The 20,061-nt window shown below is 45.1% G+C and overlaps 1 protein-coding gene across 5 annotated transcripts in view; it reads left to right on the top strand.

The window, feature by feature from the left end:
- The window catches only part of UBN2 (ubinuclein 2), an 855,287-nt gene that overhangs the window by 662,411 nt on the left and 172,815 nt on the right, over window positions 1-20,061 (top strand). For all 5 annotated transcript variants that reach the window (XR_013262361.1, XM_077452498.1, XM_077452497.1 and 2 more), the window contains one exon: window positions 7,400-8,980. Coding sequence is in view for 4 of the 5 variants with exons in the window: in XM_077452498.1 (XP_077308624.1) it covers window positions 7,400-8,980 (1,581 nt within the window). In the remaining variant the exon portion in view is untranslated. The remainder of the gene's footprint in view (window positions 1-7,399; window positions 8,981-20,061) is intronic.

The following is a 20,061-nucleotide window of genomic DNA, read 5'->3' as shown; positions in this document are numbered from 1 at the left end:
ATAAACAAACTGTAATTTAAATAAGGGTGGAGCCTAATGGTAAAGCTGGGATTGGTGTTGTGGGAGTTACTAGCTGTAATGAGGGGAATTGTCAAAACCACACTTAAAATGGTGGCGGAGGACTTCCGGTCCCGAACTTCCGGGGTAAACATCCGGTGACGCATTTCCGGTTAGACAGGAAGTAGCTTTATGGATATAGTCCGGTCTATCCAGAAAGAAAAAGATGAGAAGGGTGATGTAGAAAAGTATTTAGAGTGAGGGGATTAGGAAATCGGCCACTGAGGATGTTAGAAATCATATATCTGTAGCAGGGGGGGATTAATTAAATCAATTACATGGAACCATACTAGTAAGGGCATTATTGCCCTATAACAAGATGGCGGAACCCACCTCGGGTACAAACGGGGATGAGATCCCAAACGGAATTATAAGGTTGGGGAACCAACTAAAGGATAAAATGCCTGATACTGGCCTAATTACAAACAATGATTTAAAGGTAGAGGCATTATTGATTATAGGGAAGGGGCCAGTTTGTAAATAGGGAAAGGTCGGGTATGCACTTCCGGGATCAAGATGGCGGCAGCATCACTTCCGGTGGCATAGTAACAGGTAATTGGGGGTATTATAAAAAGGGGGTTTGGGGAGGGCTCCCACAGCTTCCTGACGACGCTCAAATGCGAAACGCGTAGGAGTTGTGGGAGACATACGGTCCTTGAATACAAGCCAAGAACAGGTCGGCCCAGTGAAGGGAGACTAACACCACCTGCGGAACATCAGTGGCTTGCCCGATTTTAGAACGGTTTTCTCATTGCTGGAAAGGCTTGGTGTCGGCCAATAGACACATTGAAATGTGAGTGCAATACGTTTTTTAATAGATTTTTCCATTAAAGTTAAAATGGTTTTACACTATATTGGTTCCATTTAATTTTGTATGACTATATGGATGTTGAGGAATTGCTAACGGGAGGAATGCGTTGTGGATTGGTTATCCGTTGAATGATCCGAAGGCTTACTGATTGGGGACATCTGGTGAGTGGCCATTCTGCTTGGTGACGGTGGCACAGTTTTGGTTATTTTAGTTGACACAAGTGGACTTTTGATTAGAAGATGATCGGTGATTAAGACGGCACAGTTGGAGCAATCGAATTAAAATATCGCACAATAAGGACGCTATATTTTTTGCAATTATAAATTAATGTCTTGTGTATATATTTTGGATAATGTGGGGGCACAGTGATTATTAAGTGAATATAAGTATTATAAGCATACTCTATTGAGAAGGGGGTAGTATAAATAGTGAGTGGGAGGCGCAATCCCCTAAAGATATATATAAAAATGCAGACCACTAACTGAATCTCTCTAATTAGATGCATAACATTAGTTATAATGTAATCATGTTGTAATGCACAAGAACAGCTCTACATGTTTCGCAATTTGAATGCTTCTTCGGGAGCTTATAAAATATTCTGTGGAAAGGAGAGAGATGCAAGTAATCAATAATCATAAACTATAACAAATAAACTATAACAAATTGATAGAAAGACTCCTCGCCTATCCTTGCCTATTAGCAATTTTCATTCCAGGAATAGTGAATTGGCAGGCAGACTACTTGGGTCGCCAACAATTGTTCCCGGGAGAAGGGTCCCTTCCCCCCCGACATGTTTCTGTTGATACACCAGAAGATGGAGAGTTCCGGATGTGGAACTTTGTGTCAAGGACAAGGGATTCGATGGCATCTTAAACAGATGCTTTGATTTTTTTCAGTGGGATCAGTTTTTTTTTACTGATCTATGCATTCTCTCCTGTTCTGCTTTCGCGCCTTCTTCGCAGGATCAAGCAAGAAGGGAAGGAGGTGATTCTTGTGGCCCAGGAGATCTTGGTTCGCTGAAATCGTAAAGATGGCGGTGGTGGTCCCTTGGACCCTACCACTATGTCCAGACCTTCTCTCGTGATTCTATCCTACCTTACAAACTGTAAATTTAGCGGTTTGGTTATTGAGACCCACATTCTGTAAGATCTTGGTTGGTTTGCCTCAGTAGTTCTACTTTGGTTAAATGCTAGGAAGCTGTCCTCCAGAGTCAAGAATCTGGAAGGCATATGTCTCCTGGTGTAAATCCAGGGGTTGGCCCTCCAGGAAATGTGTCATAGGTAGGATCCTTGAATTCCTTCAGAAAGGATTAGAAATGAAGCTGGCCTTGAGTACTATCGATGGCCAGACGTCGGCCTTATCGGTCTTTGTTTTCATAAACCTCTTGCTTCCCTCTCTCTGGTTTGCAACTTTATTCAAGAGGGAACGCGGATTAATCCTTCAGTTTGGTCACCCCCTGAACCCTTGGGACTTAATTTTAGTCCTGTCGGCTTATAGAAGCAGCCTTTTTTGGAGCTAGTACAAGATATTCCCTTGGTCCTCTTGACGGGGGAAAAATAATTTTCTTGGTTTCCATATCTTCTGCAAGAAGAGTATCAGCGTTGGCTGCTCTTTCTTGTAAAGAGCTGTATCAGTTGTTGATAAGGATGAAGCTGTATTGCAGCCACATCCTGAATTCTTACTGAAGGTAGTATTGGGTTTTCATTTAAACCAGGATATTGTTCTGCCTTCATTTTTTTCCAGAGCTTCGTTTCTGTGGAAGAAAGGTCACTACATTTTCTTGATGTGGTAAGAGCAGTCAAGGTCTATTGAAAGTGACCACTCAGATTCGTAAACAAATTTTTTGTTTGTGTGGCCAGATGGTCCTAAAAGAGGACAAGCCGCATCAAAATATACTACTTCTAAATGGATTTGTCAAAAGATTGTTTGAGCTTATGGTTTAAAGAGGAAAATTCATCCTTTTCATTTTAAAGCGCACTCCACCAGGGCTGTTAGTGCTTATTGGGCGGTGCATCACTAAGCCTCCATGGCTTAAATCTGCAAGGCAGCAACTTGGTCTTCAGTCCATACATTTACCAGATTCTATCAAGTAGATGTAAAAGGCATGAGGGCATCGCCTCTGGGCGCAGTGTACTGCAGGTTGCAGTATGAGTCCTCTAGTCTCTTGGTGCCCTACTTTGTTTTGTCTGCCTCCCTTCAGTTGGCATTGCTATGGGACATCCCACATAGTAATTACTATGGATCTATGGCTCATGATGTACGATAAGAAAATAGGATTTTTATAACCGCTTACCTGTAAAATCCTTTTCTTTGAAGTACATCACGGGACACAGAGGTCCCTCCCTTCTTGGTATACATGTGTATTGCTTTGCTACAAAACTGAGGTACTTCCACCAGTGAGAGGGGTTATATAGGGAGTGCACTTTTTAATTTAGTGTCCTGTAATGTACTTCAAAGAAAGGGATTTTACAGGTAAGCTGTTATAAAAAAATCCTATTTTTCCTCAGTTTAGGCCGATAGTTATTCTAAATATTTTTTGATCAAAAAAATCGCAATAAGCATTTGATTGGTTTGCGCAAAAGTGTCTAAGAAATAGGGGATAGTTTTATGCCATTTTTATTTTTTATATATATATATATATATATATATAATTTATTTTTCTTTTATTTTTTTTACTAGTAATGGCAGCAATCAGGGATTTTCATCAGGACTGCAACATTATGGCGGACACATCGGACACTTTTGGCGTGATTAATGGGGCCATTCACATTTATACAGCGATCAGTGCAATTAAAAATACATTGATAACTGTGTAAATGTGACTGGCAGTGGAGGGTTTAACCACTAGATGGTGCCGTAGGGGTTAAGTGTGTCCTAGGGGGTGATTATAACTGGAGGGGAGGGGCTATGTGTGACACAACCCTGATAACCGCTCCCGATTACAGGCAGCTGTGGTCAGCATCTTTACGCAGATCAGGGAAATGCTTGTTTACATTAGTGGACATAGTCTGCGGGACCCGCAATCATGCTCGCGGAGCTCCCAGCGCACACACCCACAAGCCGCCTCTTAAAGGGCAACGTACAGGTACGTTAATCTGCCTATTCATGCCCTTTTGCCACAGTATATCTGCGTGAGGTGGTCAGGAAGCAGTTAAAGCATAACTAAAAACTGGTTTGATATGTTCTGTAATTGCCCTCTGATTATTGCCCAGTCTGCTAGAAGCAAAACAGACAAGTCCAAAACCTTCTCTAGAGGCAAAGATCGTGGGTAGGGTCTAGTCGCGGTGTAAAGCCCTTGACGTTTTCCTGGTATAGGCTTTCTTTCCTTTTCCCATAAATTCCTTAGGTGACCTAGTAGACCATGTGAGAGAAAAAGAATGGATAATCCTTACAGCATTTTAGGGTCAAAGATTTTTATTTAGGTTGCCACACCGTGCAGCCTGTGCAAGACTCCTAGTACGATACCTACAGTCATCTGTGATCTAATACACCAGGTGTTTTAGAACTACATTTCCCATGCTCCACTACACTGCAGAGTGCATGAGTATCCTGGGAAATGTAGTTCCAAAACATCTGGGGTGCCAAGGTTCACCATCACTGTGCTAGGGTGTTCACCTCATAATGCTGCTGTACCACCTCCTGCTCCTGACATGAGCCAGGCCATTGAACATTGATTGACAATCTAGCAAAAGCATTATTTTTTAATGCTGTGTTGCTAGTAGCTTTTGGCTGTATCCATAGTTTCAGTGGAAGTTGCGAAACAAAACCCCAACAAAATGTAATATATTGTACCTTTATAGTCCAAGGTGCAGCGTTTATATATGTTCCATAATTGAAGAAACCAAGGTAAGAAATAAATGAGGAGACCTCCACCTTTTCCAAGAAGTGCAGGAAAGATCACACAGCACCAATGTGTATCAAATCTGCTTACCAGATTATAGAATAGAGTGGAGCATCAAAAATTATTTTTGGCAACACAACTTCTATTTCCTCTCAGAGAGAAAGATGATCATTGGAATGTGGTAAATTCAAATTGATGTCAATCCTCATACATTAAGCTGTCAAAACACTTCAGACTCCAGCGCTCCAAATAGTTTACACATACCATGCAAGGCAAGGTGAAGTGACAAAACATAGTGAAGCCAGCTTGTATAAATGTATAAAACTCTAATGTAGTACACTTACAAGAACGAAGTTTCACACTGGCATAGAAAAAGGCAATTTAAAATCATCAGAAATTCATATCCAGCATGCTTGCATCAGTCAGCCTTACATGTTTCATCCTAAGGGATATTGTCAGAGGCATGACTAAAAGATGCAAGCATGCTCTATATATAATAACCCATTATGAACATCAGGTACCGACTTCACTTCCAACTGTATGCAAAGTATGTCAGGTTAAGCAACAGAACGTACACATTGAAGGTGGAACGTTTATTTAATCCTCAAAACAGAAATATATTGTGCCTTACCAATTACGGAATATGGGGGCTGCCAATGTTTTCATTTTCCCAGGCTTTTATTCCTTTTTTTTTTTTCCTGGTTATTGTACAGTAATAAATTGTTTGGCTCAACCCTGTAACTGCCACTTCTGCTGAACAATGGATCTGTTACAGGAAGTTGAAAAAACAGACTTGCTGGCTGGATCACCAAGTAATAAAATAGTTTTGGAACACTAAGGAGGATAGAGGCAGGCTCTGGATGAGTTTGATCCTTGTGCGCAGGTCCTCACTTGTGACGTCATTCCGCACACTGAGTGGTAACTCGGATGGTGCCCGTGTATGGAGCTGCATGCTGTTGAAAATTATGTATTCTATAAGTGTGATTTTACTATTTTAATGGCTTGCCGAAAATATTTCACTGTGTTGGCTTCCTTTGCATTTTTTAAAATCCCTCTGAGCGACCTGAATTAGGAACTAGGGGAGTGTTTTCCTGGATTGTTATTCATTTGGCTGCTGAGCAGCAATACTTTGATCTCTGTGTGAAATCTGGCAAAGGAGCTCATTAACTCTTTGTGCTTCGGTAGAACTTTCTCTTTGGCGTGATCTTCTCTAAATCTCCACATAGGAGTGAAGTGAGTGGAGGACTGGACACTTGGCACTATATTTGCACTTTATTTGAACGCTAATATACTTTTTTAATACATGCACTTTATATAATGTTTATTGCACTAATAGTTTAGCACAGAATTTTTCACACTAATTTGGTATTGTATTTCTTTTACTGAGCATTATTAACCTAGAACGGACAGCGCACTTTGTGTTTGTTCTGATAAAATTATTACATTGGGGGACTCTGGAAAAACAAGGGCTAATGTGGTAATGCTGATGAGACTTTATTATACATGCCATTTTTGGTTTTGGCCATAATTGCATTTTAGTCTATTACAGAACCCTATTGCGTAGTTTTCCCAGACTCTACAGTCCTTTTAAAAGAACTAGGTTTGTAAATAACTCACCCCAGGTTTATAGAACATAGGAAGTTAGTATTTCCTTTTGTAGAATGACACAACCAGATTGCCTTAAATCGGCCCATAAATAGTTCAAATATCAGCCCACTCCTGCTGAACCAGCCAAGATTTGAAATGTGTATGGCTGGCCTAATTGGCAGGCTGAATGTACCAAGTTAATCAACTTGGGTACAATCAGCATGCTGTATTTTCTTGTGATTATAGCTAGCAGCTGCTATAGCCGCTAGCAATAATCGCTGTCTTCTGCCATCCCCGCCGGGAGAAAGCAATTGCTGATTCCCCTGTAAACACTGTCTGTGTTGATGGTGGAGTCATGCAAATTTCTTTCCTGCAACCTATGGTCAGCTCCACCAAATATTAATCTTTAGGAAAGTAGGTCCTGCAAGTGGTAGCCCCACCCTAAGAGATTATTTTTCACTTAAACTCTTTTGTTGTTCTGGAAGATAATTGGGAAAACAGTTAAGCTGGCTATGCATGGGTCGAAATTTTTCATTGACTGACCGACATTCGATCCATGTATGGGAAGGATGGTTGTACACAATTCAATCTATCGACTCTACAACACGCCTGTTGGGTTTTTACTGAATGATCAGTGGTACTGGCAACAGCAACATTGGTCATTGTATTTCATTCATTTTATTTTTTTAACGTTTTAAGGTACAAAAGAAAGCAAAAGTTTGTAGGTACAACACAGTACACATATGTTCAACAGAGAACAACGTTTAACCTCCTCACTCACAACACACCTGCTAGTTGAAAGGAAACAAAAAAAATGAATAATGTATGGCTAGCTATAGTTTACCTAGTTATTCAGTTCCCAGCATTCTTCCAGGACAGCCTATTTCTGCTCTTTATTCTGTGTCGATATTTTATTCTGTTAGTTACCTTTGGCTCCGGCTTAATATTGAGGTGGCTATGCTCTTTTTATTGATTGTGGATTATGTAATTCCTGTTTTAGATGGGTGGAGCTGTCTGATTCCTGGAAATGTAATTATCAGGTAACTGTTTTCATATCTATTTTCTCATTAAAAGTCTATTCTCTTTTCTGTCTTTTTATCAAGGAATCAAGTCCTAAAAAGGAGCAGAAGACTTTGGCACCATCGCTCGCTATTGGTCGTACGCCTGTGAATGCAGCTGTGCTAACTGGTGTTCCCAGCACCTCTAGTTGTGTATCCTCTGAGACTATCTGCTTGGATGATTCACTGGATGAAAGCCTTTCTTTTAAAACGCCTTCATTAGATTCAATCTCAGAAGCTTTAGCTGTGCTTAACAATGGAACTACTGCAGCATCTAGTTCTCACATAGAAACACCCACCTCCCGGCCTCGGGTTGCCTTGAGAGAGGAAAAACTAGCTTCTATTATGAGCAAGTTACCATTGAGTGGTCCTAAAAAGACTGATCCTCTTCCACATACCTCCAGCCTAATTGCAGGCCAGTCAGCCCCTGTACCAAAGAAACACCAGAATCTTGCTCCAGCCCATTCAGCAGTAGTGTCTGGGCTTATTGCTGGCTCTTCAATTCACAATCCCAAAGTGTCATTGGAAACTTTACCTGCTAAGCTGCTTCAACAAGGAATGCAAAGGTCTTTGCAATCTGAGGTATCCTCATCTTCTGCACCTGCTAAGGCGAAGGCTTTATCTGCTTCCCAGGCCAAATCAGCTGGCTCTTCCACCTCCGCTCCCTTGTCCTCAACTCCAATATCTTTAATATCTTCATCACATGCCCATGTTTCTTCCTCTTCTTCCCTAGTACAAAATTCTTCTTCCTTGCAAACTGTTAAGGTCCAGCCATCCCTTCAACAAAACTATGTTACACCTTTGCAAGCTACTATTAGCAAATCCCATGCTAACCCTGTTGTGCGTTTGACTAGTAGCCCCCAGATATCTTCCACATCACTAGTCATCAAAACCCCTGAAAAAACAGTTGGTTACCGACCTCCATCATCACCATCAACAAGTAGCGGTCAACATACACCAGTATCTCGAAGTGCTGCCTCTTCTACCTCTACTAACGTTATGGCAAAAAATGCACAAGGCACAAATCTTGCATTCAAGTCTCCTTATAGCATGGTTCCTTCGCCCAAGCTTATTACTTCTAGTTCTTCCAGTTCAGGTAATCCCATCTCTCAGAATGCTGCACATAAGGTGTCAAGTGGTATTAACATTGCTCATCCTTCTCCTACAGTCAGCCCTATACCATCTGGAAAGGGCACAGCAGGTATTCCAGGACTGAAAAACTCATCTGTATCAACAAAAATCCCCAGTTCCTCACCCAAATTAGTCACAAATACAGTCAGGCAACAGAGTCCTTCCCAGAATATGCCTGCTTCATCTCCTGTCCATTCTCCAATCCCTTCTTCTGTCCCTTCTCCAAAAATTTCTAGTCCAATTTTGCAAAGTCAGTCTCCAAAACAATCTAATTCATCTTCTAAGCCCGTTAACCCTACCCAACCTGGACATAAGACCACAGTTCTAAGCTCTGCAATGAATGTGCCTATCAGCAGAGCCAGTCAAAATGCCACTGTTACAAATAGAACTCATCTTTCTGGAGCAGCAGGGAGTGGAGCTGTAGGTTCTACAAAACAGCCAATATCCCACAGACAGCCACCTGCCTCAGGGTCTCCAGTTGCTGCTACTGTGCAGGTATGTCTATTTTTAAACATATTTATTTGGTGACAAAATAAGGCTTAGGAGAGTGTGTTTGTTCATAATGTATGTTAAGTCACAAATTGCAGTTGGAGAAGGAAGAGAATTTTCCTAGTTAACTCGAAAGATGTATACACGACACACATGGCAGTCTGTAGCTGGGGTTGCCAAATGTAGATCGCATCATTAGGACTCTATTTTGAGCCATGCAGTAAACTGCTTCTTAGAGCTGCACGAATAATTAAGAATCATTATCGCAATTTTTTTTTTACTTGTTGCGATCGTGACAAAGTATTTCCCGATTCTTTCTATGCAGAGAATTCTCTCTGCTCTGCTAAAGCCGTCAAAAGAAAGGGAAAAAAAACAACAGGCAGTCTGCCAAGAATCACAACATTCTTTAGCAGTGGAACTTGAGTGTAAACATTGTAACGATTTGTCCTTTACATCAAAGGAATACACTTTGGTGTGTAATTGAGGGAAGTTTAACCACTTAAACACTAAACCTTTTTCTGACATTTGTTGGTTTCAAATTAAAATAATTTTTCTCTTACGTTCATCGACTGACACAGCTCCTCTCTTAGACCATTGGGTTGTTACGCCACCTTCAGGAGAGGACTAGGCATAACATGTTAACATGTAATATAAAAACTAGAACTTTCTACTACCGCCCAAGGGGCGGTCCCTTAGGTAACAACCCCACAGCCTGCCTTGCAGCTTCAGATTTTTTCTGTCTAGTGAAGAAAGACCTAGGAACCCTGCGGGCCCATCGATCCATGGATTTTTTTTGCAGAAGCTTTGCTTTTTGAAACAAGATTAAAGATCCTGTGATCTGCTATCAACAGCCGGCTGGGTGACAGGCTGGATACCCTTATCCTGGTAGTCTCCCCAGCCTGGCCAGCGAGCGTTTGCAGACCAGAGCTCCATGCTGGGTCGGTCACGACATGCCTCAGCTCCAGATGGAATGTCTCCCAGCTCTTCAGGACAGGTAAGTACAGCTCTCCCTGCCTCTGTGGGGCTAAGCAGCTGGGAATTCCCTGGGAGGTCGATTCGGGGGTCCCTCACCTCCCTTTCTTCTCTCTCTGTCCCTATCTTCCCTTCCTCCTTCCCTGTGGGGGATGCTGCATGGGCTGCTGAGTGGTGTGTGTGCCATATACAGGGGCTCTACGGGGGGCTCTCACCTGGGGGGGACTGCGCTGGATGGCTGTGCCCTGAATGTGTGTGGCTCTCTCCTTGAGGTGTCTGGAGGCGGTGTCTGTTGATCGCTGTAGCAGTGTTTCACCGCCATTTATCTGCCTGTTTTGTTCACTGTCCCTCATGGTATACAGTGTTCGGCGGCCATCTTTGGTGGGGCAAGGAGCAGCATGCTCTCTGACCATTTTCCTGTTCCCCAAATACATGGTGGTGCATTATACCTTTGAGGCCTTTAAGGACCCCACGGACAGGAAGGCCGAGGCAGTAGCTCGTTCCTGGTTTACGGTTGTGGGGTCAACTATGCTACCAGTACTGGCATCTGCACTTGTGTCTCAGACACTAACCCAGTGGGCAAAACTTTTGCACCACGAATTGGGAGAGCAACAGGCTTTTCATGTCTATGTGAAACTAGCAGACCAACTAGTGCACGGCCTGAAGTACATTTGTGACGCAGCCCTGGATACCCTTCCTCTGTTATCCAGGGCTTCAGTGTCAGCAGAGGTGCCTGATTTGGCTAAAATGCTGGTCTGCTGACCAGGCATCCAAAAAAGCCATGATGGATCTTCCCTTCCTTGGCGACCGGCTCTTTGGAGCCTCATTGCATGACATTATTAAAAATGCCACAGGTGGTAAGAGTACACTACTACCACAGGCCAGGAAGGCTACGGAGCCATGCCGAAGGCAAGGGTCCTCATTCTCCGCTCACAAACGGCTGCTTCGACCAAGCGTCCCCAGCCCAACAGGACAACCTCTGAAGGACCAAAGTGTTCATGGAACTGCAAGCCTGCGAGCAAAAGTGCTACCGCATGATGGTTTGCCCCCGCCCGCAACACGGGTTCCTTTCTGCCGAAGGTGGTTTTGGCGTTCCACATCAATGAAGACATTGTGTTACAATCTCTGTGTCCTAAGCCGACACATCCTAAGGAGGTTGTCCTTCATGCCCTGGACGTGGTTCAGGCTCTGAGGGTGTATTTGTCTGCTACAGCTCCCTTTCGGAAGTCGGACTCCTTTTTTTTTTTCGGTAGCTGGTCCGAAAAAAGGCATGGCAGTTTCGTCAGCCACCATTTCCAGGTGGATCAGACAGATTGTAGTATAAGCCTACGCTTTGAAGGGGAAGGTGATCCCCTTTCCTTTCACGGCCCACTCCACAAGGGCAATTGGAACGTTTTGGGCCTTCCGACATCAAGTCACTCAAGTGTGTAAAGCGGCGACCTGGCCGTTTGTTCACACTTTTACAAAATTCTACAAGGTAGATGTCAGTGCATCGGCTGATGCTTGTTTTGGCTGCAAAGTTTTGCAGGCGGCTGTATAATTGCAATTACACATACATTTTTTCCTGTGTCAGTCGACTGAACTACAGAGAAAAGGATTTTACGGTGAGTACAAAAATCCTGTTTTTTTTTTTTGTTTTTTGTTTTTTTGTAGAGACCCTAGAGAATAAAATGGTGGTTGTTGCAATATTTTATGTCACACTGTATTTGCACATCAATCGTTCAAATGAAATTTTTGGGGGAAAAAATACGCTTTGATGAATAGAAAAAAAAAAAAAACAACCAGTAAAGTTAGCTCAATTTTTTATGTATAATGTGAAAGATTTTGCGCCACGAGAATCTTGATCTTTTTTTTTTTTCTAAGAGTTGGCCAGAATCATGTAGTTCTACTGCTTCTTAAAGCGGACCTTCAGTAATTTTTTCAACTTTCCGTCTATTAAATATTCTTCTGCCCTTGTTTTAACTTTGGATAGTAAAACATTTTTCTTTCTGCCAGTAAATACCTTATACAGCCCACTTCCTGTTTCTTGTCTTGTAAAAAGCCTAGACTTATGACATCATGCCTCTCTCTCTCTCTCTCTCTCTCTCTCTCTCTCTCTCTCTCTCTCTCTCTCTCTCTCTCTCTCTCTCTCTCTCTCTCTCTCTCTCTCTCTCTCGGTGAGTCAAGTAGGCTAATGAGAGCTGGAGGTGTGCCTCCGTGTAAATTCAGGAAGTAAACAGGCTTCAGCTGCCAACAGTTAAAATGATCGCAGTATAAATAAACTAATATGCAAAGTGGTTGGAGGGTAGCTTCAGAATGGCAAAGATGTTTTTATTACAGCTCCTCTTCAAACCCTTTCAAGCATAAGCCTTCTGACATTTGTTGCTTACAAGTTAAAATCTGTATGTCTTTTTCATACATCATGGGCCACAGGTCAGGCTAATATTTATTACCTGCTAGGTTATACTTCATCATCAGGTAAATGTACATTGTTAGACCAAAGATCTTCAGGCAGGAAGTGATCCCCTATATAACCCCTCCCATACAGGAAGTACTTTCATTTTTTACCAGTGTCTGCAAGGTGGATGGCACTGTTTGGTTGAGCGCTCTGAGCTCCAGGTCTCTGGTCCCACAAAAGGTTCCAAAATGAGTCAAGGGATTGACCAATAGGATCCATATGACACAGGCTTTTATGCTATGGATAAATGGTACCTGAGCCTCACAAAGAAGACTCAAGATTACTCAAGATTCTGCAAGGTTTTCCCTGTAATGTGGTGGAGTTGAAATCCCGGACACTACAGCGCTAAGGTATTTCCTGCAGGGTGCTGTGCAGGTCCAAGGGAGTGGACCCTAACCATGAAAAGGGTAGCCAGTGCTTGAAGGTCCAAGTGGCAGGAACCCACCGTGAAGGGTGAAGATTGGGCCCTTAGTTTCTAAGTGGCCCTGCATCTGGACAGGTAAGTGAAACCCCTTTATATTCTTATTGTGGGGTGTCCCAATAATTTTAACAATCAGTCAAGCTAGCTAAAAGCTGAGCACCTGTGTGCGGTGACCAAACGTGGGAGTTTAGGGCTAGCTGTGGGTGTTCTCAAAGTGTACCTTTTTTTGCTTGTGTCTGGCTGTTTTTTTTACCTGTATGATGGTGTGGCATTTCACCTTGGTTCGCCATGGCGCATGTGCATTCGCAAGAGCGCCAGTAGGCTCAGCTGTTGGTTTGGTGGCCAGGATGCACGCGGCTTCACCGCACATGCACCGTAGCCTTTATCTGGGCGCATGAAGATTTGCGTTGTATGAGAATACAATCGCACCTGTTCGCTGGGACTGCGCACATTCATGCGCGCTCCAGCACGCACCCAGCTTATTTAAACTGTGTCGGCCAAGCATGTGGTGCTTATAGAAGGCATGCAGCTTTGTGACGCAGAGCAGAATCTGAACAGAGACTTGCAGTGGTTCATTTTTCCTTACCCAGGTCACGTGAGTCACCAGGTGTTTGGCAGGCTAAAGGTGCTTAGCAGGATTGTTGCATAGGGGCTTGATGAGCCCTACTAAAGGGTCTCTCTTCTGAGTACACAAGTACTCTTTGTTTGTGGCTATTAAATGTCTTCCAAAAAGAGGAGTGAGACCAACACCACAGGGAAGGCCACACCTATGTCGTCAGTAGTTCCTGATGAACCTAGTCGTATCCCTAGTGTTGTATCCCCTGAAAGACCAGAGGCTTCCGGACAATCTGAGCCACTGTGCCTATCTGGTATTGTGCCTACAGTAAACACTGCTGCTTCACCCGTTTATCACTAAGGAAGAACTGTCCTCAGCCCTAGCTGGTTTAGAGCACAGGATTGCTGGCATGATTGCCTCCATCCCACAGGGTGGCAGGAAGTGTGACAGATCCCCCTATCTGGAGTCTCCTAGTCTGGAGCAGGAATGGGTTGAGGATCGGGAGGAGCTTAAAGCTCAGAATTTGGTGGATTGCCCGGCAGATGAGTCTGCTTCTGAGCAATCTGGACAAGAAGCTATCCACTTGAGGCTTTTGATCCTGACTCTGACCGAAATGGTTCGTTCTGCCTTTAAGTTGCCTCTTGCAGAGGTGACTGACCCCCTTGTCCTCTTTGGGATCTCTGAGGCCTCTTCAGGTCGCAGAGACATTCCCTCTACACTCCCTGTTGAAACAGGCGGTATACACTGATTGGGAAAATCCTGACAGGATTTTTGTTCCTCCTAATGCCCCGTACACATGATCGGAATTTTGGCCAGCAAAAGACCAATGAGAGCTCTTGATCAGAAAATGCGATCGTGTGTATGCTCCATCAGACTTTTGCTGGAGGAATTTCAGGCAGCACAAGATTGAAAGCATGTTCTCATTTTTTTGGGTCGGAAAACTTTCCTATCCGTGTATATGCGATTCCGACGCGCACTCACGCATACTCACATTCAACTACAAGACGGAAGTCTGGTAAAACTACCATTCATAATGGACAAAGCACATTCGTCATGCTGAATTTGTTTTAACCACTTCAGCCCTGGACCATTTTGCTGGTCAAAGACCAGACCACTCTTTGCGATACGGCACTGCATCACTTTAACTGACAATTGCACGGTCATGCGACGTGGCTCCCAAACAAAATTGACATCCTTTTTCTCCCACAAATAGCTTTCTTTTGGTGGTATTTGATCACCCCTGCGGTGTTTATTTTTTGCTCTATAAACAAAAAAGCAACAATTTTGAAAAAAACTAATTTTTTACTTTTTGTTATAAATATCCCCCAAAAATATATAAACATTTTTTCCCTCCGTTTAGGCCGATGCGATTTTTTTTACCAAAAATATGTAGAATACGTAATAAGCGATTGATTGGTTTGCGCAAAAGTTATAGCGTTTACAAAATAGGGGATAGTTTTATGGCATTTTTATTAATAATTTTTTTTTTTTACTAGTAATGGCGGCGATCAGCGATTTTTATTGTGACTGCGACAATATGGCGGACACATTTTTGGGACCATTGTCATTTATACAGCAATCACTGCTATATAAATGCAGTGATTCCTGTGTAAATGACACTAGCAGTGAAGGGGTTAACCAGTGGGTGGCAGTGTAGTGGTTAAGTGTTCCTAGGGGTGTGTTACTAACTGTGGGGGGCTGGGCTTTCATTTAGTGAACACTGATCTCTGCTCCAATCACATGGAGCAGAGATCAGTGGCACTAGTTGCTAGGCAGAACGGGGAAATGCTGTTTACAAAGGCATTTCTCCGTTCAGCCACGGCGAGCGAGTACGCGGAACCCGCGACCGGACTCACGGGGGTCCCGACTGGCACACAAGCGTGCCGCCAGCTGTGCGCTCGCGATGGCAGGGCGGCATTGAAGATTGGACGTACCTGTACGCCAATATGCCTGCCCGTGCCATTCTGCCGACATAGTCTCTTCTTTTTTTACAATGCTAGAAGACTGAAGTTGTTTTGCTGCTCATATTCACACAGTTCTCACAAACTTATTTCTTCATTATTTCTCCTGAGCTCATGAATAATCTTTTTTGTTTTTAAAGCCAGATAATAATGTTTGTATTTATTTTTTTTTTTTATTAAAAACTTTTTTTGTGTCTCAAGTTTGCAACACATTATTATCTTGAATTTTTAGGCTTCGTGCACACGAGACGCAGATGCAAACGCTGCTGGACACATGTTGAAACCGGCGTTTAGAAACGCGCGTTTTGCCGCGATTTTTACCGCGATTTAGCGGCGTTTTACCGCGTTTGCGTCTAGAAGCGTTTAGTTAAGCTAACATCATAGACCCTCCCCAGCTCAAAAATTAACTATTTCAGCAATTTTGTGAGACCAGAGTGAGTAGCAGCAGCTGTGAGAGCTGCAGTGTACTTGTATTTAGCGTGTCACTTGCCACGGCACCTGCCACAAGTTGTGGATTGTCCACTTGCCATGTGACTTGCCACATCACCTGCCTCGTCACTTGCCATGTCATCTGCCACAAGTTGTGGATTGTCCAACTGCCACGTCACCTGCCACAAGTTGTGGATTGTCCACTTGCCACGTGACTTGCCACATCACCTGCCACGTCACTTGCCACGTCACCTGCCACAAGTTTTGGATTGTCCACTTGCCACGTCACTTGCCACGTCACTTGCCACAAGTTGGGGATTGTCCACTTGCCACATCACCTGCCACAAGTTGTGGATTGTCCACTTGCCACGTCACTTGCCACGAGATGTGGATTGTCCACTTTCCACGTCATCTGCCATGCCACCTGCCACAAGCTGTGGATTGTCCACTTGCCATGTCACCAGCCACATCACCTGCCACAAGTTGTGGATTGTCCACTTGCCACGTGACTTGCCACATCACCTGCCACGTCACTTGCCACATCACCTGCCACAAGTTGTGGATTGTCTACTTGCCACGTCACTTGCCACATCACCTGCCACGTCACTTGCCACGTCACCTGCCACAAGTTGTGGATTGTCCACTTGCCACGTGACTTGCCACATCACCTGCCACATCACTTGCCACGTCACCTGCCACAAGTTGTGGATTGTCCACTTGCCACGTCACCTGCCACGTCACCTGCCACAAGTTGTGGATTTCCACTTGCCACGTCACTTGCCACGTCACCTGCCACAAGTTGGGGATTGTCCACATCACCTGCCACGTCACTTGCCACATCACCTGCCACAAGTTGTGGATTGTCCACTTGCCACGTCACTTGCCACATCACCTGCCACGTCACTTGCCACAAGATGTGGATTGTCCACTTTCCATGTCACCTGCCATGCCACCTGCCACAAGTTGTGGATTGTCCACTTGCCACGTCACCAGCCACATCACCTGCCACAAGTTGTGGATTGTCCACTTGCCACGTGACTTGCCACATCACCTGCCACGTCACTTGCCACATCACCTGCCACAAGTTGTGGATTGTCTACTTGCCACGTCACTTGCCACATCACCTGCCACGTCACTTGCCACGTCACCTGCCACAAGTTGTGGATTGTCCACTTGCCACGTCACCTGCCACAAGTTGTGGATTGTCCACTTGCCACGTCACTTGCCACGTCACCTGCCACAAGTTGGGGATTGTCCACATCACCTGCCACGTCACTTGCCACATCACCTGCCACAAGTTGTGGATTGTCCACTTGCCACGTCACTTGCCACATCACCTGCCATGCCACCTGCCACAAGTTGTGAATTGTCCACTTGCCACGTCACCAGCCACATCACCTGCAACAAGTTGTGGATTTCCACTTGCCACGTGACTTGCCACATCACTTGCCACGTCACCTGTCACAAGTTGTGTATTGTCCACTTTCCACATCACTTGCCACCTGCCATGTCACTTGCCACAAGCTGTGGATTGTCCACTTGCCACGTCGCTTGCCACGTCACCTGTCACGTCACTTGCCACGTCACCTGCCACAAGTTTTGGATTGTCCACTTGCCACGTCACTTGCCACGTCAGCTGCCACGTAACTTGCCACAAGATGTAGATTGTCCACTTGTCACATCACCTGCCACATCACTTGCCACATCACTTGCCACATCACCTGCCACGTCACCTGCCACAAGTTGTGAATTGTCCACTTGCCACGTCACTTGCCACATCACCTGCCACGTCACTTGCCACAAAATGTGGATTGTCCACTTGCCACGTCCCTTGCCACGTCACTTGCCACGTGCCACAAGTTTTGGATTTTCCACTTGCCACGTCACTTGCCACGTCGGCTGCCACGTCACTTGCCACAAGATGTGGATTGTCCACTTGTCACATCACCTGCCACATCACTTGCCACATCACCTGCCACGTCACCTGCCACAAGTTGTGGATTGTCCACTTGCCACGTCCCTTGCCACGTCACCTGCCACGTCACCTGCCACAAGTGGATTGTCCACTTGCCACATCACTTGCCACATCACCTGGCACAAGTTGTGGATTGTCCACTTGCCACGTCCCTTGCCACGTCCCCTGCCACGTCACCTGCCACAAGTGGATTGTCCACTTGCCACGTCACCTGCCACAAGTTGTGGATTGTCCACTTGCCACGTCACTTGCCACGTCACCTGCCACAAGATGTGGATTGTCCACTTTCCATGTCACCTGCCATGCCACCTGCCACAAGTTGTGGATTGTCCACTTGCCACGTCCCTTGCCACGTCCCCTGCCACGTCACCTGCCACAAGTGGATTGTCCACTTGCCACGTCACCTGCCACAAGTTGTGGATTGTCCACTTGCCACGTCACCAGCCACATCACCTGCCACAAGTTGTGGATTTCCACTTGCCACGTGACTTGCCACATCACCTGCCACATCACTTGCCACGTCACCTGTCACAAGTTGTGGATTGTCCACTTTCCACATCACTTGCCACCTGCCATGTCACTTGCCACAAGCTGTGGATTGTCCACTTGCCACGTCACCTGTCACGTCACTTGCCACATCACCTGCCACAAGTTTTGGATTGTCCACTTGCCACGTCACTTGCCACGTCAGCTGCCACGTCACTTGCCACAAGATGTGAATTGTCCACTTGTCACATCACTTGTCACATCACCTGCCACATCACCTGCCACATCACTTGCCACATCACCTGCCACATCACCTGCCACAAGTTGTGGATTGTCCACTTGCCACGTCACTTGCCACATCACCTGCCACGTCACTTGCCACGAGATGTGGATTGTCCACTTGCCACGTCACTTGCCACGTCACCTGCCACGTCACCTGCCACAAGTTTTGGATTGTCCACTTGCCACGTCACTTGCCACGTCAGCTGCCACGTCACTTGCCACAAGATGTGGATTGTCCACTTGTCACATCACCTGCCACATCACTTGCCACATCACCTGCCACGTCACCTGCCACAAGTTGTGGATTGTCTACTTGCCACGTCCCTTGCCACGTCCCTTGCCACGTCCCCTGCCACGTCACCTGCCACAAGTGGATTGTTCACTTGCCACATCACTTGCCACATCACTTGCCACATCACCTGCCACAAGTTGTGGATTGTCCACTTGCCACGTCCCTTGCCACGTCCCCTGCCATGTCACCTGCCACAAGTGGATTGCCCACTTGCCACATCACTTGCCACATCACCTGCCACAAGTTGTGGATTGTCCACTTGCCACGTCACCTGACACAAGTTGTGGATTGTCCACTCGCCACGTCACTTGCCACGTCACCTGACACAAGTTGTGGATTGTCCACTCGCCACGTCACTTGCCACATCCCCTGCCACAAGTGGATTGTCCACTTGCCACGTCACTTGCCACGTCCCCTGCCACAAGTGGATTGTCTATTTGCCACGTCACTTGCCACGTCACCTGCCACAAGTTATGGATTGTCCACTTGCCACGTCACATGCCAGTCACCTGCCACAAGTTGTTGATTTTCCACTTGCCACGTCACCTGCCAGGTCACTTGCCGCGTCACCTGCCAGGTCACTTGCCACGTCACCTGCCACAAGTTGTGGATTGTCCACTTTCCACGTCACTTGCCACCTGCCATGTCACTTGCCACAAGTTGTGGATTGTCCACTTGCCACGTCACTTGCCACCTGCCATGTCACTTGCCACAAGTTGTGGATTGTCCACTTGCAATTGCAATTGTTTAAAATATTTTTCTAATGGTTTTTCATCATTTGCAATCATTTTTGAGATTTTTAATGTAAAAAAAAAAGGTCACCTTTAAAAACGCATATAAACGCAAACACGGCTAAACGCGGTAGTGGCGTTTTGCCGTGTTTTACCGCGTTTTGCCGCGTTTTGCGTCTGAAACGTGGACATTTTTGTTTCTGAACGCATTTTTTTGCTTCTGGAAAAACGAGACTAAACGCAACTGCATAAAAACTGAAAAAAACGAGACTGTGTGCATGGACACATAGGATAACATTGAATGAGTTCAGGGGCAGTTGAAAAAACTGTCCAACTGCATCTGAACACGCGTTTAACTGCGTCTCGTGTGCATGAGGCCTTAAAGCTCAAGGAGGTTGGTTGGTGTCCCTTCTTAATTTTACATTGTATTTTTGAAATGTACCTGTCTACTCATAAAATGTCCTATTTGAAGGAAAACACATAGGCAAGTATTTTCCCCCCGAAAAAAAACAACTCAATTTATTCTGGCTGACAAAATAAAGAAG

Source organism: Lithobates pipiens, unplaced genomic scaffold (assembly GCF_037356315.1).
Source record: "Lithobates pipiens isolate NorthernLeopardFrog02 unplaced genomic scaffold, aLitPip1_a1.2 Scaffold_23, whole genome shotgun sequence".
Classification (NCBI taxonomy): Eukaryota; Metazoa; Chordata; class Amphibia; order Anura; family Ranidae; genus Lithobates; species Lithobates pipiens.
Note: the sequence above shows the minus strand (reverse complement) of the source record. Positions and strands in the feature narration are given on the sequence as shown.